This window comes from Poecilia latipinna, unplaced genomic scaffold, assembly GCF_001443285.1.
Source record: "Poecilia latipinna isolate Pla-1442-1.1 unplaced genomic scaffold, P_latipinna-1.0 Scaffold554, whole genome shotgun sequence".
Taxonomy (NCBI): domain Eukaryota; kingdom Metazoa; phylum Chordata; class Actinopteri; order Cyprinodontiformes; family Poeciliidae; genus Poecilia; species Poecilia latipinna.
In genome coordinates this window covers 42,278-66,967 of record NW_015113170.1, presented here as the reverse complement: position 1 = coordinate 66,967, position 24,690 = coordinate 42,278, and the positions used below count along the sequence as shown (strand labels likewise).

The 24,690-nt window shown below is 42.0% G+C and overlaps 1 protein-coding gene across 1 annotated transcript in view; it reads right to left on the bottom strand.

Moving 5' to 3' along the window:
* The window catches only part of LOC106953003 (homeobox protein Meis1-like), a 60,546-nt gene that overhangs the window by 23,681 nt on the left and 12,175 nt on the right, over positions 1-24,690 (bottom strand). Inside the window, exon 3 of the mRNA XM_015041483.1 lies at positions 10,979-11,055. Within this exon, the coding sequence (XP_014896969.1) occupies positions 10,979-11,055 (77 nt within the window). The remainder of the gene's footprint in view (positions 1-10,978; positions 11,056-24,690) is intronic.

Genomic DNA, 24,690 nt, shown 5'->3' with positions numbered 1-24,690 from the left:
TTGAAGAATTTTAAGCTTTCAGCTTAGATGCGGATTTGGTAGAGGGAGAGAAAAAAAAAGAAAGCTGCAACTATTCATTAGCAAACCATATTTAGCACTGAGTCAAAAGATTACGCACCGTCCCTAATTTGTCTGCACAGCTTTCAGCAAGTACAAACACCTACATGCCTTGTTACAGACGAACAACGCGGCTGCGTGCTCTTGCTTGTTGGAAAGTTTTCCTCATTCTCACTTTTTTTTTTTCTTTCTTCTCCCCTCAGAACTTTTTGGACCAATCGCAGCGCCTTGCTAAAGTATTCACAGCCAATCACAAACCTAACGAAGCTCATTTGGATTTTATGCATGAGATCAACTCAAAGCAGTAGCTAATTGTAGGGGAAGTTGGATCAAATTTGCTTTTCAGGATTTGTTTACAACTAGTAATAACTGTGGAGTTGTATTCGGCCCCCTTCGCCTTTACGTCCCTCAATAAAATTCCGTGGTTTAAGGATTTGTAATTATACGTGTGGGTTTTATAACAAACCGTACGGCGCTAGAGATCAAACATCTGAGACTCCTACACAAAACATGCAACACATTACTCAGTCTGCTGTCCTGACCGCCGCCTATAGAAAGCGTCAGTTTGCATCAGTTCTCTGAGGAGAAAAAAAAAAAAAAGGTGCAGCCAAGTGCTCATTACCTCTGCATTAGGCTGTGAAGGATGCAAAAACACACGCCTGGAGGTTTGAAACCATATGGACGGAGAAACGCTGGAGAGGTTCATGTAGAGTGAGGTCATTTAGGAGTCAGAAGACAAAGACGGAGCGCTGCGAGACTGCACCTAATATGTTATGAGACAAGAGGCCTGTGTTTGGAGTCAGCGCAACTTACAAGGCTTTATTGGCAGGCGAATACGTCCTGAACCATCTCCAAACGCATTCGCAGCTATGTGGCGACACACCCACGGACACTGACACACACAAACCCGGCGAGTACATGGAAGGGGCTTTTTCGGTTCCAGCTTCTAAAAACATGAGGTGGATTAACAGGGTCACATATGGAGGTGAGGGGAGGGAACTCAGGAGAAACTGTGTGAAGTTCAACTGGAGCTTTGGACCGCAAACAGACACAAGGTCGCTTAATCTCCATTTGCTTCTCCCACATAAAATGCGAGCATGTATGCGTGTGCGGGGCACAGACAGTGTCCCTGTTGCTCCACTACCTAAAGAGCCCAGTGTCCATTAAAGGGGCCATGAATCCACCACTAAAACTGGTTTTACAGAGTGGAGCTGCAGGCTGGCAAAGCCGCTCACACACACACTGCAAGCGGCGTACGGACTGGAGAGGAGCTCGGTCTGTTTATGTGCGTGTCCATGGCAACCAGGTGCCTCACAGAGTCAAATAGAGGAAATATTTGCCACTTGAAAACCACACATGAACTCAGCGACTCTCACAGAGCTGGTTCTGCAGCCACTGCTGACATCTGAATGGGACATGCCAAAAGAAGGAATTTGGAAACACAGACAGTGAAAGTGGCATGAAACTCAGTCAGGCGCAAAGATAACGATGGTAACAAAGAAAAAAAAAAAAGGATAAAGACAGAGATTTAGACATTTGAAAGGAGATGCAGTGGTCAAATCTGACCCCAGCTCCTCTTTCTGAGTGAATCAAATTTACTCCCCTCGCCATTAGGACGGCAAAATGGCACTGAATTATGTAGGAAGAGTAAAGAATGGTAGAATAAGGAGGGAGGCGCAGTATAAAGTAGGGTGGGGAGAGTAAAGTGGAATATAATAGGGTAGGGTCAGGAATGTAGAGCAGGGAGGGCAAAGTATGGTCAGAAAGTGAGGCTAAAGTAGGGGAGAGTATGGAAGATAAAGTAGGGTAGGATAGAGAAATCAAAATAAGGCAGGATAAGGTAGGATAGAGAGGGCAATCTAGAACAGAAAAGGGGAAGGAATGAAGGGCAGGATATGGAAAAGGTGGCAAAATGGGTTTATATAGGGAGGCTAAAGTAGGGTAGATGGGAATAGGTTGGGAATGTTTTAGAGCAGCGTTTCTCAACTCTGGTCCTCACCACCCCCCTGTCCTGCATGTTTTAGGTATTTCCCTTCTGCCACACACATGAATTGTATTCTCTGGGTGATTAACAGGCTTCTGCAGTACTTGATGGTCATGCAATCATTTGAATCAGCTGGTCTGGAATAGAGGCACATCTAAAACATGCAGAGCATGAGGACCAGGGTTGAGAAACACTGTTTTAGAGGCTTTAAGAGAATTTCACTATGCAAAGAACTTAACTAGAAGCATGAAAATTACCCTAACCAATGTCTGGTTTTCTGCTTATCCTTTGTTGCTTCAAAATAAGAGCTAAAAGCAAAGTCCCAAACTAAGTCTGGGCTTAACACAACCGAATAGGATTCAGCCTTCATCTTTGTCCCTGCTTCACTTCTGGCACATTGTGCCACTGTTGAACTCAGCCACCTTTGTCCATCAATACTGGAGAGAGAAAGGGATGGCTGGAGGCCTGGTGCTGGTCAGAAACAAGCACTGCTGTCCGCTCCACGACCGCAGCGGACCCAGCCTGTGTCCTCTAGCCTTCGGGCTTGGATCGAACTGTTTGTGTGGCTCCCACCGTGAATGCGCATCACACTCTGAGAATGCGTGTGGAGCTCTATTCCGTTTGAGCTACTTTAGGGGTGAGTATTACATATGTATCACCTTATTTACAGTGTGAGAGGTTAACTATAAATATAAATACGCTTAGTTACAAAATGAATCTGTTACACGCTTCTTCGGTTTCCAAATAGAAAAAAAAAAAAAAGAATGTCTGTGTAGAGCAGCAGCTCCACACACACAGGCTGTATTGCTGACGGGGCTTGCGACGGGCACTGCTGCAAACGGACTGGGTGACCTAAATCCCACTCCATACTGCCCGTGTCATATCCTGCCACTGCGCGTGTCACTTCCCCCAGCAGCTCGCAGCAGCTTTCACCATGGGGGATCCTCACTGCTGCTCAGAAACAAGTGAAGGTAGCTTTTTTTTTTTTCTTTCTTTCTTTCTTTTGGGCAGCAAATATCCGCCGTCAGCAGACCGACACAAAAAAATTTATCGTTATTTTTTTCCCCCACATGCTCACTAGCTTGGCATGGGCCGTGCAAACTCAGCAATGTTTTATTGAAAAATCAACACGGCCCAAGCGTCATATTATGACCTTTTTTTTTTTTTTTACAGTAGCAGCAAATAAGATTCTGACACAGTAGTTTAAGCGGAGGCTTGGAGGGGCCTCATTTCACCAGAAACAAGGTCTTCATGTCGGAAAACACCCGAAATTCATTAGCAGAAAATGAAAGTAATCCCTTCATCCAGTTTTTGTCTTTTCTTTGTTGCTACAAAACACTTTGTCGTGTGTCCCGCTGATTCCTTTTTCACAGCAAACGTCAACTTGAGAACGCCCGGCCGACGGACGGCGGAGAGTACGACGGCGACCGTGTGGGTTTCCACACAGACCGTGGCATTCACATTCTGTCACCCTTTCATGTTTTGGAACTACCCCGCCCCCCTCCCTTCCCCACTATAAAAGGAGGTTGAAAAGCAAAGGAGAGGAGTGGGAAGAAAAGAAGAGGGAATAAAAAAAAAAAAAAAGAAAAGAGCGAGGGGCAAATGAAGAGAAATGCAGGTTTGGCCTCAGGCGGCGTGCTGTGATGTAAGAGAAACATGGGGATGAGAGGGGAAGAAAGAGGAGGAGGGGTGGCGTTCAGTGGAGTGGGTGCATCTTTTGCATGTGTGCGTGTCCATTTGTGTGTGTGTGTGTGTGTGTGTGTGTGTGTGTGTGTGTGTGTGTGTGTGTGTGTGTGTAAGGTTGTGCACCGACACACCAACCACGCGGATTTCTGTTGACATAATACAGTAAAGATTGAGTTGTGTCGGCACAGGCCGAAGATTCTCGTAAAGGGCTATTGCTAGCAACTGAGAGATTCCAATATTGTTTTTGAAATTGTTCATGCACCTTAAGCCTGCACTGGAAAACTGAGGGTGAGGTCACATCTGAAGTGTGTGTGTGTGTGTGTGTGTGTGTGTGTGTGTGTGTGTGTGTGTGTGTGTCTGCTGTAATGTCAGAGAGTTTCAGAGTGAAGCAACCTGACGGAGCTGCAGTGTACGAAACAGGCTTCAGGGCATGGGTTGAAACTTGGCCTGCTAATTCTAAAACACACACACACACACGCACGCGCGCACGCACGCACGCACGCACGCACACACACACACACACACACACACACACACCTTAGAAGAGTTTCTGTGAACAAGTTCCAGCATCTACCTTTCTCTGGCCTGTCAACACACTGAGCCTCACAACTCGTCTCACTGTACCCGTTTTCCTCTCTTTCTCCTACATTTGACTGTTTCATTATTTACCACTTGGACCTGGATTATTTAGTTTTTTTTATGGCAATAACCGGCACTGTAGGCTATCCGCAGCAACAGCACTCAGACTTGGGATAGTTTATGAGCTCCTGCCTGATTTAATCAGTAAATCTGATTATTTTAATAATTTAATATTGAAGGCAAAAACCAAACGTACTTGGCAACACAATGTTTGTAGACAAGAAGTCTGTAAGGAGGAACCTGAACATCCATAAGCCCAGCAGTATATGCGTTTTTTTTTTATAGGGTGTACAATCAAAGTATTGATATAAGTGTTAAATATGAGCAGATGAATCGGTTTCCTTCCATAAAATTGGTCTTTTTCAAAAAAGAGGAGTGAATCGAAACTCCTTTTACCAACTTTTTGTTCTTTTTCTCAACATGGTTTGATATTCTGAGCATTATATAGTAATCACATAAAATATCAGATATTGAGAGTGTTTGTTATCAGGAGGGAGAAAAAGAGAAAATCAAAACACTTTCTGTATTTATACATGTCTGCAGGCATAAGTACAATTGTATTTCGTCACCTTCCTAAAATAATAGCAGCTGTCAGTTTTTGCCAAAAGTTTTTTTTTTTCCTTTTTTCACTTAAACATGTTTTGGAAAGAAAGAGGTTGTGATTTTCACTCAAGCCATTATTTTAGGAAGGTGATGATATGCATTTTCATGGGGTTTACAAACAAAGTATTGATATAAGTTTTAAAAAATAAATTGATAAATAGGTTTCCTTCCATAAATGTAGTCTTTTTCAAAAACTTGGAACTCCTTTCACCAGCTTTTTCTAAACATCTTTTAATGTACTGAGCATTATATAGCAGAAATGACACATCAGGTGGTTTGTTAAGCATAAATTGAAATCTAAACACTTTCTGCCTTCAGACATTCAAATAAGAATAAAACTTTTCTCTCCTGCTTAGCGAATGATGAATGTTACATTTTCAAAATTAATTTCTTTACTTCCCAACTCAAACCTACAGCATGTACTCGAAAATCACCATTACTCAATTTTTTTTTTTTGACAAGAATCTACTACTAGAATCTCAAAGATGACACCGCCAAATTACAATCGAACCAATAAAGCCACACTGGAAGGTTTTTAGTGGGTTCCCATGTTCATTTTAGAAGAAGTAAACTCAAATTTTCCACATTCTTGTTTCCTCCTCCTTTATCTGTGTCTGTTCTGTTGCTCTGCCTCCCCCGGTCGGCTCTGTTTTGTGTCGAGCCATGCTTTCAGAAACCCGATAAGCAGCAGATGCCCTCGCGCCTCACCACGCCCTCTTCGCCAGCATCACCGTTCGTCCAGCCAGCTCCTTCTCAATACTCTCCCTCCAAACTCTCTCCCTCTCTCTCTGTCCAGGCTTTTAAGACGTTCGTAAAAGGAGGTCTTATTGACAAAACAATTGCTCGGCGGGGCTTAAACACTGCCTTTAAAGGGGTATTATTAAATTGCAAGCAGGAAGGAGAGGGGCAGCCAACAAGGGAAACCTGATGACCTGCCCATCGATTTTTACATCACCGGAGCGTTAGGAGAACTTAGCGCAGAGATACTGACTGCTGCCACAGAGAGACGTTTTATATGATGCACATTTAGCTTTTAGCTGCTGCCTGTATTTAGTGCTGCATAATTGTGTTGTGTTGTTCTAAAAACACTTTGATAAAGTGGCTGCAGAGAGATACGCATGCAGATACACCCGAGTCTGTACGGGTCAGCATTAGTTTTATCTCCCACACAAATGTGCACATTCTCACGATAGCTTATCTTCATGAGCCCGAGCTGCTTGTGGTTCGTTGTGATGACGACTTTTTCTCCCCTGTGGAGGTGTGATCAATGGCCAGAGGTGGGTAGTAACCACTTACATCAACTCAGTTGCACTTACTAGAGCAGGTTTTGGAGAAAAATGTACTTTTAATTGGGTAATTTTGCTATGAAGTATAGGTGCTTTTTCTTGAGTACAATGTCTGGATACTCGACCCACTGTGAGTTACTTCACTGAATGAAAAATGAAAATGTTTTAACGTCAGTATTTGTTACAGTTTCGTAAACTTTATATTGTATGAGAAAATTATTTGGGAAAATAATTTTGCCTTCAGTCAGTCAGAATAAATGACTTTCCCCTGTTTTGTCTCCTGACTGACAGTATTTGTGCTGAATCTTGACTCAAAAAGTCATGGACATGAATACTTTTGCATGTTTATTGTACGCATCTGACAGTTAAGTGTACTCCAGACTCACTGGAACTCGCTGAGGGGTTTATAAGTTTGTATACTGATGACATTGTAATCTACTGCTCAAAGACCTTGAAGCATCACTAAGTATCTTCTTCTAATCATTAAGGATTTTTCACTGATGCCACATTCATCATCTCATAGGAAAGCTCAAAGTCTTGTTACATAATAATAAAAAATCAATGAGTTCTTGCATGTGTCCACGTAGGTCTAAGGGTCATTTGTGCTTGGACAGTGCCCCTGTCCACTAAGTGTATGTGTAACTTTCCTCTCCCGTGTGTGTGTGCGTCTCCATTCAGGCCTTCCTTCGTTTCAACTCTCTTTCTACTCTGCATGAATCTCTCTCCATTCAAATTGAGATTCCCTGGTGCAGCGTACTTCTGCCAATAATTCATGAGTGATCTGCGCCCCCTTGCCGGCCTTTAGCATTTTTATTTAATCTCGCCGAGCCCCACCACGTGCCCGCTCATCAATAATGCACGGAGACATGTGTGTTAACACATCCGCGGTGCGTGAGAGAAAAGAGCAAGAGGAGAGAGTTGCACGAGTGTGCAGCAGACGCTGTGTGATGAGGCACATGACGATGAAGAAATCCCCGCGAGAGTGTGTGTGTTCGCCGGCGTTGTGTCGCTGCACCATGTGACGGGGGCGTGCGTTTCCGTCGGTGAGCGCGGCCGTACGCTTTTCATCTTCAAACCCTCCTCTGCTGGGACGACATAAATACGGATGACCCCATCGAGCGTCTGTGGTCGTTTGACACGAATTAAACTCAAATGACTTTCGCGCAACTCTGAGCCACACTCCCGCTAAGCGCTCCGTGCCCTCTGAAGTTGGAAACTGAACACGACTGCGCGCCGTGCATGTGTGTGTGTGTGTGTGTGTGTGCGCGCGCGCGTCTGAATTTGATCACGTCTACGTGCGAACGAGTGTGTTTTTCCAATAGCCGCTGACAAACAGAATCACATCTAGGGAAATTGACTTCACTAAATCAGTGGGTCAGGAGGTAACATCACTAGGGGTTGCTATGGAGACACCCAATGACGGGGCTTCCCATCCAGCACAACAACATGCCAGTGAAATGGCAGTTCCCCTAACATAACCTCCCTCTGTCTTTCCCTCTCTCTCCATTGCTCCGTCATTGTCCGTCTTTTATTTTTCCATTTCTTCCCCACCTCTCTCTTCTTCTAATCGTTCTCTTCCTGCTTTCATCTCTTTCTCCTCATTTTCTTTGTATTTCTTTTAATTCTCAGTCGTCCTTTCAAGCCGCGACTTGCGGCTCGCTTGCTCAGACAACCGAACCATGCATGGAAATCTGCCTGTGGACAAATACCCACACACACATCCGCAGACACACTTGTATATATCGAAATGTGAGGGGGCAGCGGGATCCCAGCATGCAGGGTTTAACATTAATACCCCTTAGATTAACCACCCCCGGTTCCTCTCTCTCTCTCTCACACACACACACACACACACACACGACATCTTCCACAAACCAAGATTAGCCACCTACGATTTGCACAGTGTGTGTGGTGGCCTTGCTCTCTCCCTCTCTCTGTCTCTCTCTCTCTCTTTCTCTCTCTCTCACAGACACACACACAAACCTTCAGGGTTTGTTGCCATACCCATACAAAAAAACAAACACACACTCAAGGTAAAGAGACCGAGCCACAGTTCATGTGACTCTGTAAGTCTATCTGTCTCTTGCACAAACACACACACACACACACACACAATGACACAGCTGTAAGAAGTGATGCCCTCCCTTGGATTTTAAAGGTGGTTGGGTGGCGGGGGGGAGGGGGTGTCACGTGATTTGATAACCTCTACAGGATTCCCTTTGGTCAGAAGGCAGTGTGTGTGTGTGTGTGTGTGTGTGTGTGTGTGTGTGTGTGTGTGTGTGTGTGTGTGTGTGTGTATGTTTGTGTTGGGTATAATCCTCCACAGACTGATCCATCATACCCTAATCTAACGTCTCTGAGGTCTCGGATTGAACGAACAATGGCTGGGAATAATGTTAACATCATTAGACGGCTGGTAATGGGGGAGTTATCGGGCCTCATCTTTTCCCCTCCTTCTTGTCCTTATCTCACCCTTCTTTTTTTTTTTACTCATCTATTTTTCACTCTCGCTAGGCCGCTCATCGCTTTCTTCTCGCCTCTCCTCCACTCGTTTTTATGCCCGCACCTCGCAAGGCGCTTTCAAGGATTATTTTAAGGGCTGCGCAGATCAAACGCGCTCTGCCAGGGCCGTGCCTCGGCTTCCCGGGCTTCAGCCCCTTTAATTAGACACGGCTAATAACGCTAAGCATGTGCTGATAGCTATCTCACTGATAAGACCGGCCGCACGAGGACACAGGGCCCCTTTCTACCTTTAACAGTGTTACCTAAGGTTAAAACGGATAGTTAGCAACCTTATTTTATGAGCCTGGCCAGTCACACTTGTTTGCAATTAGCTGCCTAGTTGGCACTCACAGAGCGGTAATTTGCAGAGGCAGGTTAGCAGCCAGGCTGTAGACTTCCAAGTGGGGCCCCTTGTTAACAAGGATTACTTTAAAGCTAAAGTTGCTCCAAAAATATTTGAAATACTGCAGTTATGAGATTTTGTGATATTGACTCATTTAAGCTCTGATGTAATGGGGAGTTAAAACTCTTGTAGCAAAGTAAGAAAGAAAGTAATTGTTCAGATGCAATGTTCCGTTAATGAGCACTCCTCTTTGGGCTGGGTGGCAACCAGGGCCGTCACTAGGTTTAAAGGAAAGGGGTGGATTAGCCCCCAGGATCTGAGCAAACAGAGCAGGAAGGTAGAAAACCTTTCAAACAACAACTGAGAAGTTGCTTTTTTTTTTTAAACTAGTTTCTGGGGCAATGGAAAACTCACAGTACAAAATATGACTGAACAACTGATCAATATAACAAAATGATTTCTTAGTTAATGTTGCCAAGATAAACAGAATTATTTGTGGCATATTCTGGCCAAATTATATTGAATTTGTTGGCAGTTTTTTTTTGTAAATAACAACATACTAATAATAATAACAACAAACACCAAATTATTTAGAGAGGCTTAAAACAATTTTACAGAGACTTCAGCTCCCTAAAATAGGCTTAATGACACCCATCGTACCAACACAGTTAGCACTGAAGAAGTTGCCAGAACTTTCAAAACATTTAAGTTTCAATATTTAATGTAGCCAGTCAAAAAAAGAAGAAAGATAACTGGGTAACCGAAGAGATACAAACAACTCCTACATCCTAAGATCATATAGGCATGCATGAAATCAGATGCTGATTTCATGCACTTTTTAAAGTGTCTCATCTTTAATGTTTTTTTGTTACTTTTAATGCAGCATGGATTGTGTATGAAAGATGTGAAATTTACAGTGGTCAGAAAAGCCATGAAGTAGGTTGTGCCACCAGTTTCACTTTCAGTTTCAAGCATCTGGTATGCCATAGTGAGTTTTCGTCAATGCAGGGTTTGTGTCTCAGAAGACCTGCAGGATACTAGCTGGTCATGGTTCAAATACTACAGCAGTGACACAGACGTATTGTACACATGGCATGTGAGATCTGAGACGATCATGGCAAAGTATTCTGTAGAGTTCCATTAAGATTATTCTAGACTGGTTATTAAAATGCAGTTTGCAAAACCTACACTGGTAAAAACAAACTGAAGAAGTCCTCCAAAGTAAAAAAAAAAAAAAAAAAAGTCATCTCATCTAGTGACCCCAACATAATACTTCATGAGCTGCATGTACTGCTAAAAAATGACTAAAGTTGCTAAAAAGGACAACAAATCAAAGCAATTAGTACTTTTTGCTATTACAAGTAAAATGAATCCTAGATTTTAACATTCTGCTTAAATATTGCAATCAACTTAGACAAAATAAGCCCAAAGATTAAAATGAACGTTAATTACAGTAATGCTAAAACAGAATCCGTAAACCCTGAAATGAACGGGCCAAACACCTATAATTACCCTGTAAGCTACCACTTTTCAAGTGATCATCCCTCATCTAACTTGCACATAATGAATGATGTTATTGGATTTTTTCTTAAAGATAGTTAATTTACATGGATGCTCATGTCGGGGCTGAGTTAAGCAGTTGCTTTTTGGAGAAAAAAAAAAAAAGAAAAGAGAGAGAAAAACCACTCCAGGCCATATCTCCTCACATGGATTGATCTGGGTTGAGGAGGAATTCAGTAAGAGAGGGATGAAAAGTGGGGGAGGAGGGGAGGCATTAATTCCAATCATTAAGAACTAGGATAGCCCCAGGCGGTCCCACCCCGAAAAAAAAAAAACACACAAAAAAATCGACTGCATGTAAACTCTGAAGCGACTTACCAGTTGTTCACTTGTAGGATGGTGAGTCCTGTGTCCTGCGCCAGCTGTTTCTTCTGTTCTTCTGAGGGGTAGGGATGCTGAGGGAGGAGAACGACAGCATGCATGAGAAGAAAAAAAATAATAATAACCACAAATTGATTAATGAAGCTTCTAGTTTTCTGAGTCGAGGGCCTTGATGTGAACAATCACATGAGCAAAAAACAAAAAACACGCAGGTAGAAATGAGACGTGTGTCTTCAGTCTCACTGGCTGTGTCTATATCTAGATTTATACTGGAAGTTGGTGTGAGTATGAGCAGATTACTTACCCCCTCGCCCCACACACACACACACACACACACACACACACACACACACAATTCATTAATGGAATATGAAATCTTGTAATTAATGGCAGCCAAAAAGGCAAGCCAATTAGAAAGTTAAGTGAAGTGGAGAACCAGCTCTGGTAATTAGGCAGCCTCTTACACAAATATATTCGCATCGACGCCCCCCCCTTTCACCCCGCTGCATATGTAATCAGTGAGATGAGAATATGTAGCGTCGACCCAACGGAATAAAGACAAGCGAAGACGGTTAACACTCGCGTAATCCTTTGTCTTCACTCCCGCTGGTTATAGATTGTAACACTGATTTAACTGTTAAGTTTGCTCTTTTTCTGCTGCCAAGATTGATACGTTTTCACTGTGGAGTATCGGATGGGTCCTTGCTTTCTTTTATCCTCCATCTTAAAACAGGAAGAGGGGATTCCCTAGGAATACATAATACCTTCTGAGAGAGGCTTTTAATCCGGTTTAAGAGGTCTTTAAAGGGTTAAATAACTTCAGTTCAACAAATCCAAGCGAACTCTTAATACCTTTAATAAAGATTTTAGGAGTGAGCGTCTGTGATTTTTCCAAATTCCAATGCACAAAATCTTTCAGTATTAAAAGACCTTAAAGGGTTTGTCTGTTGAAGCACTATAGGGTTCCTTTACCGTGATAAAATCTCTTACAGTCTCACAATCCCACACAGAGAAACACTCCAAGAAGCTGTGTTCCCATTATAAATGTGCACAAAACTTTAATATTGGTCGAAAAAACACATTTTCACAATTGCGGTGTTTCCATTAAATAAGAAATACAGCCAAGATCACGTGAATGAGTTTGTTCACATGATAAATCATTCAAAAACATGCCAGGCCATCATCCTCCACCCGGTTCCTGTCGTCTTCTCCGTCTTTCCTGGTAACTTCCGGTTGTTGAATGCGTGACTCGTTTGAGGCGAAACAAAAAAGTGTTTTTCCATTGCAGTTTTGCGAAACACACTAACTTTGATACAAACGAAACATCACCTCATCCTAATGCAAAAATGTTTTAATCGAAAAACTCGAGGTGTTTTTTTTTTTGTTTTTTTTTTTGTTAAATTGACCTTTTTCCATTAAGCAAATTTATTTACGCAATTTCAATTTGCACACTTTTTTTTAAAAGTCAACGGAAATGCAGCCGGAGTCTTTCGTGAACGCTCTGGAAGGTCAGACTCATAAACTGGATCTAAATGAATCAACTTTAGGTTGCTGGCTTATTTTTGGATGCAAAAAGTAAACCTTAATGCATATTGTTGTAGCCGACTGGACAGTTAAACTGAGCCTGTTTCAAAGCGGCTTTACGAGTCCCCCCCCCCCACCACCACCACCACGAACCAGCTGAGAACAGTTAACGCTGAGCCACCTGTTCATATATATAGCAGGCACTGAAGGAGTATGTGGATTTACATGAGAGCGTGTGGCATCATGGTGGCTTGGACTCTGTTTCATGCAGTACAATGTCCGGTTCATGAGTGAGACAAATCCGGGTCTGTGCCGTAAGCAAGCCATAAAAAGAGAAGAGGAGGGATGATGAAGAAAAGCCAGGGGTGAACGTAAGCGTAAGTAATTTCACGACCAGTGTGTCTGAACACACTGGAAATTATTGTGTATCCATTTACATAAGATACGCTAATTAAAAAAACAAAAAAAACATTTTACTGCCCATAGGGTTTGATTTACTTAAACATTTTGTTTTTATGAAACCAATAAATGTCACTGAAAAGCCTAGAAAAGACAAAAAAAAAAAGAAAAAGCATAACTTCTGTTGCTGGCATTTATAACTTGCATCCTGAATTAGGGTGACCAACACTGACACCACGCATGTGGCTGGTGTTTGCAGTGTGCCTAACAAGGCGACCGACTCATGATAGTCAATCAGACAAGAAAAATCAGTCTGGCGCCAGCTTTTTCATTTTTTTTTATTACAGTTTTTCCAGCGCATAATGACCAGGATTGTGTTTAATGCTGAGCAAGGAGGAGAGAGCGTGAGAGGAGACTCTTTTTCTCCTTTCCCCCAGCATTCCCTTATCCATGTGATTGGTTGCGGGGAATGGAAACACAAGGAGGCTAATTTCATGCGCTAAGTTATAATTGCATTGTCGCCTCCGGCCAAATTTGTGTCCACTTCATCAACCGTTTTTTTTTTTTTTTTTTTTTTTTCCTGTGCTCCTCTGGAAGTGTGTTTGCAGAGATTATGCCCCGTTATTGTGTAGGTTTGCGTACGTGTGTGCACGAGGACATGTTTCAGGCTGATCAGATAATGTCAGATTTGCAAGAACCGCAAAATAAATTTGCGTGTAAAACGCTTACTGCGTAAAAACGCGACAGCGCTGCTGTTTGGCCGCCTGCCTCATTTTGACGTAGCGATACGTCTACGAAAGCAGAGGTGTATTTCAAAGTCGGTTGTATATCAATTTATCAGTTTATCTGTCAGTAGGATGTCATAAAAACTAATAAGATTAATTTTACCAAATCTCTGTGGAAATGAGGAGCATCGGCGAACAAAGGATCCGTTAAATCTACCAATACAAGACGGGGCATTGTGCCCTCCTGGCTTACGAACAGGAATCGCATAAATTCTCTGCTGACATATTAATATCAACAAATCATGTGGAAAATAAGATGTCTTCAAAAATCTCCCTTCTTCAACAAGGAGATCTGACCCTGATCAATGAGTCTATTCTGCGTGTCATGGAACTGAAGGCAGGAGTGTCTTCCTCGTGATACCGAAGGGGCTTCAGCCATGCCAGCGGCCACAGCTCAGCACAAGCACATCCTTTCTCAATGCTCCGCTCTCCGTAGCTTCTAGGCATGCACACAAAACCTGATCCACAACACTGGTCACACTCATGTAATCAGAATTTTAGGCAGTGGGAAAATGGGGGTTGGTTGGGTGAGCGTGATTTCGAGCGACATCAAGAAGAGAAAGAAGGAAGCCGATGCGATGAGGAAGTTATTTTAAACTGGCTGGTCGGGGAGTGACAATACGTGAGCTCACGAGACAAGACGGTGCATGACACAGAGTTCATGAGAAATACACAACATCAGAATTTTGTAATATAAGAGCCTTTGTTTTCTTTCCCTTTAACTTCACAAACTGCATTTTAAGGACTCTGCAATCAGTATAAAAATTACACTCCAGGTTACACAGGTTAATGTGTTGCAGTTTCTTATGTTTGTTTCATTCTAAAATCACCCTAATGCCAAAAACACACTGAAAACATGCCTGCTTTGGATTTTTAAGACAAATGTGTACCATTCTGGGACAGCATTTGAAACAATCTTGGTGGATTGAAAAATTATCCAGTTCAGAACCGGCTAACAGCTGTTAATGGCTAACAGTTGTTACTGGATAACGGTTAGCCAGAGGCAGCTAACAGTTGGTGGTGCCAAGCTAAATGAGGCGGCTGTTAATATTAGTTCAATATTTGGAAGAGTGATCGACACGGACTGAACGGCTTCATTCACATCCTCTGCTGCCACTGCTAAAACTAAAAGCAGACTACAATACTAAAACTGCGCAGAAAATTGATGTCATTGGTCACAACTTCTCCTTGTTGTGAAATCACAGGATCGCTGTGAAATTCAACCATGGAAATCCTGCTTAATGGGAGAAAACTCAGACGCACCACTGAAGGGAGATGAGAATCGAGCAGAGTTACATATGAAGGCAAAGGCCAGGCTCTGTTGGGTTTTGGCTGATTTTTATTCTCACTGCTTGTCAAGATCCAGGCTAATTTCAAAGTATTCCTTTTTAAAATGTATTTTAAATCTCTTATAAAACAGCACAAGGCACAAAGTAATGGTTGACCTGAAAACAAATCTTCCAGACACATGTGGCAGATGTAGCCCTTGGTTGAACTTTCCTATTAAAAAGTCAGATAAATGTGCAAAACTATGAATAAATGACAACACATGCACTCGCATCCAGCATCTTGAAGAATTCAAACAAAACCAATCACTTTCAAAAAATGTCACAACTGAATAAAAAGAGATTGTCTTATTTAGAAGTCTGTCAGAAACACTTATTTTTTTTATCTGTATGCTGAATCTAATATGAACCACAGACTTAAAACAGCTTTTTATCTGTTCTCCATTCTACTTGTCCACTTTACAGATTTTCAAGCACACAACACAAAATGCTGCCATAGTCAGACGTAATGAGTCGAAATGACAACTATAATCCAAAGAAAGAGTTTGAATGACCTTCAAAAATGCCTATTTATTGAGATCCCAAAGGTTAAAAGAGCCTGGGTCACTGGAAGCAAAGAAGCAAAATAAGATTTCATTCATAACTGTGCTTCAGTGGTTTTTACTTTATTCTGATCCTGCTTCCAATTTTCCGTAGCAGCTTTCCTAAAAAAAAAAAAAAAATTCAAACACAAACAGAGCGGAGTGACGAGCGCAACTTGGCCAGGAAGCCAAACAAGCATTGAGGAGGACAAAATAGTTTTTGTCCTCCTCAATGCTAAGCCTCCAAATTAGCTCCTATCTGACAAAACACAGTGATTTAGTTTCTCGCCCAGCAACGAGTCGCCGGGTTTCACCATTGTCTTTGAGTGATTCTGGCTGTGGTTCGGCGGGTTGGACGAGGGAGGGAGAGACGGAGCTAAGGAAGGCCTTCAGTGCGAAAAGCAATAACATGTTCTTTAAAAGAGCAGATGGAAAGTTTCTGCGCATCCTTCCCTCCCTTCCCCTCTTCCCCGAGCCTATCTTAATGATACGTCTTCTCCAAATATACAACTCCTTTCATGAGAATTTCCACTCTCTGCAGGGCCCACAGCATCTGGGTGCCGGGGAGGGTGGAACTGTTTCTTCTTCTTCTTTCTCTTGCCTGTGTCTTATCAAATGGAGTTATGTGTCAGAGTGCTACGTGCGTCTGTTATGACCAAACAATAATTCGCTTTGCAGGTCAGCGTTGACGCATTTGCTCGGCTAGCTCAGCCGCGCACATGTGAGAGCTCAACTTTTGCGTGGCCGTACGGACAGATGCGCGTGTGGGTGGGTAAGAGAGGTTTCGGTAACATCTCCCTCTCCCTGTCTGACCGTCTTCCTCCTAGGACGTCCTCAGACGAGAACAAGAGTGGGATGGACAGAAAGGGGGGTGGGGGGGAAAGGAAGCAAGAGAGAAATGCAGAAGGGGGAGATGGGGAAATGGATATCTGACAAAGAGATAAGTAAATATTCTGTCGGATCCCTATTTTAGTCCTCCTATCCCGTGTCCAACCTAGAACCGAACCATTACTGGCCATGAAAATAGAAACAGGACTGTACAAAATAGCTTACAAGTAAATGTAGAACCAAAAGGACTCAACAAACAAACAAACGTTAATCTATATGTTTCATTGTTAATATCTGTATCAATCCAGATATTGGAAAATAAGCTCCAGATCAGGCATCAGTGACAATGTTCCCAGTCCATAAAGGCAGATCCATCTACGCCTTTGGGAATTTTGGAACCCAAGTTGAAATTCGAAGACATAAATTTGATTCATTGCTCAGACTTAAATCAAACTGCTTAGTTCGACCCATTGCATCCTGATTGCAATAAGAAGCAGAACAATTCAGCAGGAAACAACAAGCAACATGCAAAATATGCATAAAAAGAAGACACACTTCTAGGTTCCTTCGATGTTTTCAAAAGCTCCTTTTATCTTTAAAGCAAAAACAGTTCCACATTTTATAGTTTGGTTTCTGGAAAAACTGGCAGATCATTTCAGATATATAATTAAAAACATGCACACTACATTTTCCAAACACACCATCTCACTGTGTGTATAATTACACCCTTGCGCATTCCCTTCTTAGCCATTAGGTGTTATCATTGCATTTTCTTCTATTTAAAGCTGAGCTCCCCGAGCCTATGTGCATCATGTTAAAAGCCTTGACACGCCACATTAGCGTTATAAAAAAGCAACCATTGAAATATGGGCGGAGGGTGGGGGAATACCAAAGAGGAAAATCATATGTTGTCGCAATATAGTGTCCCGTGGAAGCGAGGCCGTGACACTGCACAATCTGTGGATCGCAGACATGGGTCAATGATATTTTAAGTCTGCCTACTTTTCCGGCAGATGGTTGGTCTTGGCCACAAGGCACGACGATGCAAAAAAAAAAAAAAAAAAAGAAATGGAACGATTCACAGTAAACAACTTTTAATTAGAGCGCATCCTTCGCTTCCAAAAAGATTTTTAATTGCTGTAACCGTCCCGCCACGGAAAAAAAACCTGGTGCTCACATGGCCGGATCCTCCGAGTCCGTCGGTTAAATCTCAATGGAAACTGAGCTGTCCATCAGGAATGCCTGACAGCTAATCCCGAGGCCTTTTGGCTGCATCATACCAAACTGTCTCATACGCACACGCATATAAACTGTGGAGCCCAGCTCCTGCCAGACATGTATGAGATTACTTTAAATATTTGGGGAAGCAAAGCGCTAACAAATATCCTGAAACCCCCGAGTGCGAGCGCGGACTTTAAAACCAGGCGTTCCGAACCGTAAGCTCGCGCCGTCTAAGCTACAGCAAGCCCCTTCAATTTCCCAATTTTCCTGCTCATTCAGTTGAAGTTTCACACTCGTGTTTGTTCACGCTGCCTCTGTGAGAGCAGCGCCATTTCAAATTCCTTTCTGTGTAGGTGGCAGCGACTGACATCCCTTTGACTTCATTAGGGAGCAGGGACCCGGCAACAAGGCGGGCTCTGGGAGAAAAAGGGGGGATTAAAGACAAAAAGAATAGAGAGTGAGGCTGAACAAAACAACAACAGAGCCGGAGAGGAAAAGAAACAAAGCACCCCTAACCTAATTTCCTCTGATTCGAGCTGCTCCGATCCGAAATCAAACTGTGGAAAACGGCTCTTCTGAGAGAGTTAAAGGGAGATAACTACGACGGTGTGACTTAAAACTGAATCTAAAATGTTTTAGCTAACTAATAAAAGCTCATGTTTAAAAAAAAGAAGTGCAAAGTGTTTTTTTGTTTTTTTTATGGTGTTGGTCCATGGCAAATCAGCTCAAAGCCTGCATGAATAATTCACCACCTCTTTTAAGGGGAAAAGTTTGATATATGCACAAAAATTTGCAAAGTAACCCACTTTAAAAATGTTTTTGTGGTCAAATCTCTCAATGACCTCTTTGTGAAATAAAGACATGGCAGCTAAAACCAGATGTTCTTAAACTTTTAATTCATTAATGAGCTTTAACGGTGCTCTTGTGCATTTAGGAATGAGATAAATCTTGTTAGTAAAACTGAAACCATAGCGGGGATTAACCGCTATTAATAGATTACTGAAATAGTCGACAACTACTTTAGTAATCTATTGATCCCTAACTGGAGTATAAAGTAAGAAAAGGTCATTTAGTGGAAAAAAACAAAACGTATTCAGAGCAGTAATTAAGCCAAACTGTACAAATAATACATATATAATTTGAATTAAGGATAATAAACAAAAACATTCTGTAAATATGTTTTAGCTAAAAGTCCTCAAATGGCAAAGTTTTAGCTTTACATGGTCCAGATTTACTAAAGGAATACTATGATTTTGCATTTTCGGTAATAAAATGTTTTTTTGTTTTTTTTTTATTTAGAAATGGATTGAATTGTTTGCCTATTTGTGTCTGTAGATGTAAAATCTATAGAACATGCTTTTTAGCAGATTGTCACTTTAATTGATCACTAAAATGATTGTTAGTTGCAGCCCTACTCATTAGCGTTATAGACACAGAGTGAGAGGTATGTCATTTACTCTTTAATACAAACTGGATTAGACAATTTACCTGCTTGAGTCTGCTTGAGGACAATAGATAATTAGTATCATTCAACACAGTCTGAGGGCTCAGTGAATGCTGTTGGGAGGCAGCCATCACTGGAGCTGTTGCTCTGTCGTTTCAGGGCGTTATGATCCAACAGCTACACAGCTGAGTGAGTTCCTAACCTATATATGGAAGCTTTTTAGCGTGCGCGAACATGTTTAAGAGGAAGGTTTCGCTGTCTAAGGTATGTAAAGAATGAGCTCGGTTGACAAAAGCATCTTGTATTGTTTGCTGGCGGTTGCATTGAGTGAAAGTTGAAGGCGTGCTTCATTAGTCCTCCCTACTCCAGCTCCAGGGAGGCTAAATTTATTAAGGGGGCCGGATGTTGCACAACACCTGCCGCTGCGCTTCCCTCTGTGCAATAAAGGAAAAAGGGAGTGCGGCGCGCTAGCCAGTGCTAGCAGTAACTGCTGCTCATTGGACTGAGGCTGATGAGCTGGGGCTAATTCAGGGGGTGATTATGTAGTTTGCTGGACCACTAAACCTCTTTAAGCCCGTAATTACTGCCTATTTGAGCAAGGGGGAGGCACTCCAAAGCGATCGGTACTTGCACCAAGCGGTGCGGAGAACAGCAGCCACAGCTGGAGGTGGGCTGCCTCGGGGCTGCCTGGGAATGAGGGGGTGTCTAAATGGGAGTAAGAGGAATCTACAAAGCCCCATCGCAGTCAGGTACCGCGGAAAGCTGAGAGAAAACAGTGGGATGCCCCTAAGACCACCAGCAAGCTCCAAGCAACAATGCTTGGAGCTAGCTTTTTAGCAATGATTTTTAAGCCTAAAAACAAATGTTCTCTTGTTATACACAAACAGTACGACCGGCTGGTAGGACAGGGTTGCGCAGAAACTGCGTGCCACTACTGGGGGAGTTCAACGCAACACAGGCAAAACGAAGGCACTTTGCAATTTTCCTAATAGAATTAAACGTCAAAGTAATTGAAGGATATGCCATCACAATGAGAGAATAAAGGCATTTTTTAGACTCTTTGACGTACAATTGTGAACCTAAATCTCAGATCGCAGCCCTGCCAGGAGGGGATTCATTTCATTTCACCTGACTTTCAAGGAAATCTGACTTTACGTAATGCCACTGAAATCCGATCTCTCAGAGGAAGCAATTTAGCGACCGGAGAACATTCTAATAACCTTGGCGATATTATTATGCCATTATAATAATTACCCTTTTGCCCCCAACATTTTAATTAGAAACTCACCGTTGGCCCCCGCAGGGGTTGGTTAAAGGAATCGGAGTTGGGGAGTTGCTGGAACTAGGTAAAGGTATTTCACAATTGCTGCCTTATGCTCTTTGAAGCAGCAAGTACAAAAAAGACAGAAAGAGGTGATGCAAGGCTCTTAGTGAAAGATGACGCTTTCGCACTCCAGCTCTCTTCCTCCGTCTTTCCGTAAGATCTCTGGTCTATCAGAGAACATTTACCCCTCCCTCCTGCCTCCCTGTAACTCCACCACTTTGCTCTATATTTAGCATTTTGTTAACTATCCATCTGGCTGCCACCTTTTCCTCTTCTGTTCCATTCCATCTCCATTTAACTCACCTCTTTGACAATTAGCTCCGATGTGCTCCGTACCCACATTCTCTTCCAAACCAGACGGTTTCTCTCCATTCCCCCTAATTCCGCTCCATCCCTGCCCTTCCTCATCTTGTGCAGCAGCGGGCCTTCTCCATCAGTGCACCCCTTTTACAAATCAATGACTTAATCTGTCGTAACAAACAAGTGAGCAGCACCCTCGGCCTCGTTCTGCTCTCGAGAAGCAAGCGGGGTAACAAGAGAAGAAAGCTAACAGCTGTTAAACGTAAAATGCTTCAAACGGAGAAAAATAAATGTTGAAGTGGATGAAGTGGAAAGCTATTCCAAAGCCTGGGTTCTAAGGACGTTAAGACAATCAAGGGTGAGAAGCAAGACAAATAGATGGCCATTGGTGCTGGGTTTCAGATATTTCTTCTTTCAGTTCAAGAGTCCAACTCCTCCACCATGAGTTATTGCCCGCCTGCGTTCACCTCCTGGTTCACTAGCTACGATTTGCCTCACTCCACTGGACACACAACCGTACACAAAAATCACACAAAAATGCACAAACATTGACATGTATACTTGTGTGTGTTTGGGTCTGTGTGCGTGACTGTCCCCCATCACAATGACTCTTTGGGTCAGCTGATCAAGAGTGAACGAACCACCAACCAATGGCCATGTGTTTCATGCGATGTTGACCTGTATATTACGCACTTTTTCTGTGGTTTAAGTTAAAAAAATGTCAATCATATAATTATAGGACAAGAGTCGAAATTACAGTATCCCAAGAGTTCATCTATAAATATCTGCTGTCTTTAGAGTCCCTTAAAAAAAACAACAACAAAAGTATCATCGTTCAAAAATGTAAGCCAAGACAGATGAGTGTTACAGAAAAATAAAAAAAATGACAAAAAGTCATGGAAGAAAGGAGTAATGGGTGAGTGAAGTCAGAGAAGCAGAAGACTTGCATAAAAGATAGGGAGCCTGCATGGTCTTTCAGAAAGGAGTGTTTTGTCTGAGGCGGAGAAAGAGAGCAGGCGAAAGAGAGAGGGTTCACGCATGGGCGAGAATACAAGTGGGAGGAACTGAATTGATAAATTAGTTCAGCCAACGTGCAAACTGATTACCACAACAGCAGAGCCGGAGCATCTATCAAGCGCCGGCATGGAACGAGGCACAAAAGGCACGCACACATTCAACTCCGCCTTAACAAAAGAGACATGAGGCTGACAGTTACAAATAATATAATGGCACGACTGCATATGCAATCGCGCACACACCCAACAAATGTATCTGGGGCAAGCTGTAGCAGTTGGCTGTAAGTAAAATGTACTGAGCTGCTGACTCCAGACAGAAAACATCTACCCATCCTCTGGATTGCCAAACACACTCCAGTGGATAATGGCTAACAGCTACTGCTAATGTGATTTCACACCTAGCACAATTATTATACAGGATGAATGGCTGAACAAACTCGTGGGACACACTCAGAAGCTGTGCTGTTCTGGTGGGAGGTAAACATAGGCCTATACATTATATTATATTATATTATATTATATTATATTATATTATAATATATTAGGGTGCTTTACATTTTGTAACTTGATCATTTTGTATGAGACTACAAAAAGAAGACATACCTACCAAACAAAAAAAAAAACCCTTACACACGTTTACAACCAGATTTATATAATCGACACAGTCAGCTGGGAAAAAAAATGGAGTTCTATAATTCAAGTCAATAATATCAACCAGCAGAAGTTAGCTTACATTTATTTTGCTTTTATAAGGGGTAACAATCAATAGCCCAACTTGGGACCAAAGCTACAATCAATAAAATAGGAGATGTTAACATCTTCTGAAACTAATTTACTATTCAATTAGGCTACGATTTGGCAATATGAATTGGGGGGGATTAGGAAATGCTCACTGCTAGCATACATCTAAGATAGCAGAATTGCTAGATGACACCATAAGATCAAGCTAACAACAGACTTGTCTCTTTTTTTTTTCCTTTCCAAAAGGAAGTTGAAATTTGTGATGGTAGAATTGAAGCCTTGAACTTAGTCTTCAATATGTTGAGATATTGATTTTGTTTGTGAATCTGTCAGTTTGTGTCTCTTTCTAGCAACAGCACACATCGTGTCATACAACTCATATATGTAAGCATGTTCTTTTTGTGTTATAAAACATAAAATGAACAGAAAGACATTATTATTGACTTTTATTGGTAGCTAGCACCAAACCAACATATAATTACCACTGTTTTTGTTTTTACTTGGAACAAGAAACCAGATATTATGCCGTTCTATCCTTCGAGTTTCCAAGCCAAATTGAATGCCACCTTAAGACAATATTTATCCCGATTTTACCACATGTCAAAATTGCCACACACTCTCCAATAAATTCCACAGCGATGGTGGGGAACTCCACACCCTAACAAACAAAGGCATTGTTGTAACACCTTTTTTAAAATATTGCGTCTGCGTAGTGGGTTTAAATTTGCCTCCAAGTGTACGCTTTCAGTCGACTCCCTCTCTGCGTTTACAGATTGCCGTAAACTGATTAGTGGGTTCCAAACCGAGAATGGTTTCGCATATCTGAGTTACTGAGCCTGTAGCCACACACACACACACACACACACACACACACACATGCACACACACACACACATGCTGCTCACATATAGCTGATAATGAAAAATAGAACTAGTGTGAAACACAGCTTCAGCATGAGGCCATCAATCTCTCTGACATACAACAATGAAACCACACACTGAACTGTTTCATAGTTTCTCCAACTGAGGTTATATGGGAGCTGGGGAGGGGCGCAGAGGGGTAAGCAGAAGGAAAATGATGGCAAGAAGGGACACAACTGTGATGAATTACTTTTGGTAAAAATGAATTGTGTCGTAATCACAATACTTGTAAACTAACCAAACATTGGAATACTCTATGAATATTTTTTGCAAGTTATGTACAATCTAAAAACAAGCTGCGTTTGAATATTCAAACTGAATCTGCCTGAAGAGTCTGTTTAGCTTTGAGAGCCATTAGATTTTTTGATCCCTTCCAGCGCTACTGACCGACCTTGAGGGTCTGTAAAGTTCTCACGTTCTCAAGAAAACACACAAACCGACTTCTTGACTAACGCCAGATCAGCTCACACACACACACATACAAACGCGCACACAAATGTGCAAGCTCTTGCTCCAGATCTGCGGCAGACGTCTAGGAAAGAGTTCAAAGGTGACATGAATTAAAAGTTAACTGCCCTTGAGGGCTTGTAAATGGTGGGGTAAAACGATACAAGAAGCACAGAGGAGAGACTGGAAGGAAAAAAAAATGGAGTCAAACATTTGGGGGGAATGTAGAGGCACTTTATAAAAGGCTGGAACTTGCACCTTTGTATTGCTCAAAGAAGTCACTTGAAATGCTGATATAACGGGAATAACAGTAAAATAATCAACAATATAATACTCATCTTACTCTGTTTTGAAGTGCTTCATGCTTAATGTTCTAGCTTTTTTTGGGAAGTCTGTTTAAAAATATTTAAATTTAATTGTCAAAGACAACAGCAGAAATATATCCAGGTACAATGAGACCAAGAAAAATGAGACAAAGAAAAAAAAAAAGGTATATAACCCTACCAGCATGTACTTTGATTCACTTTTTTTAGCTTAACAAAACATCTCATAAATGTTTGAGAGATATACTTTCACAAGTTAACAGAACTAATCTTGTAATATCATCATTTGCTGCTGGTTTCCAAATGATTAGATCTATTTAACAACTACTAGCACATTCCCTTCTTTTACATATGAAAGTCCTTAAAAAGTCTAAATCAGTCAAAATCTGAATCGGCAGGTCAGACTCGGAAACAAAAGAAGCAAGATCTACTGGAAATAGTCTAAAAACTGATTCTTGTTAGATTGAAACAAGAAGGGAATGAAACCTCCCAGAAGACCTAAAAGTATGTACATCCCATCGATTTAAAAAAGACAAACTACACAGAATGGGAGAAAAGATCTTATAAACT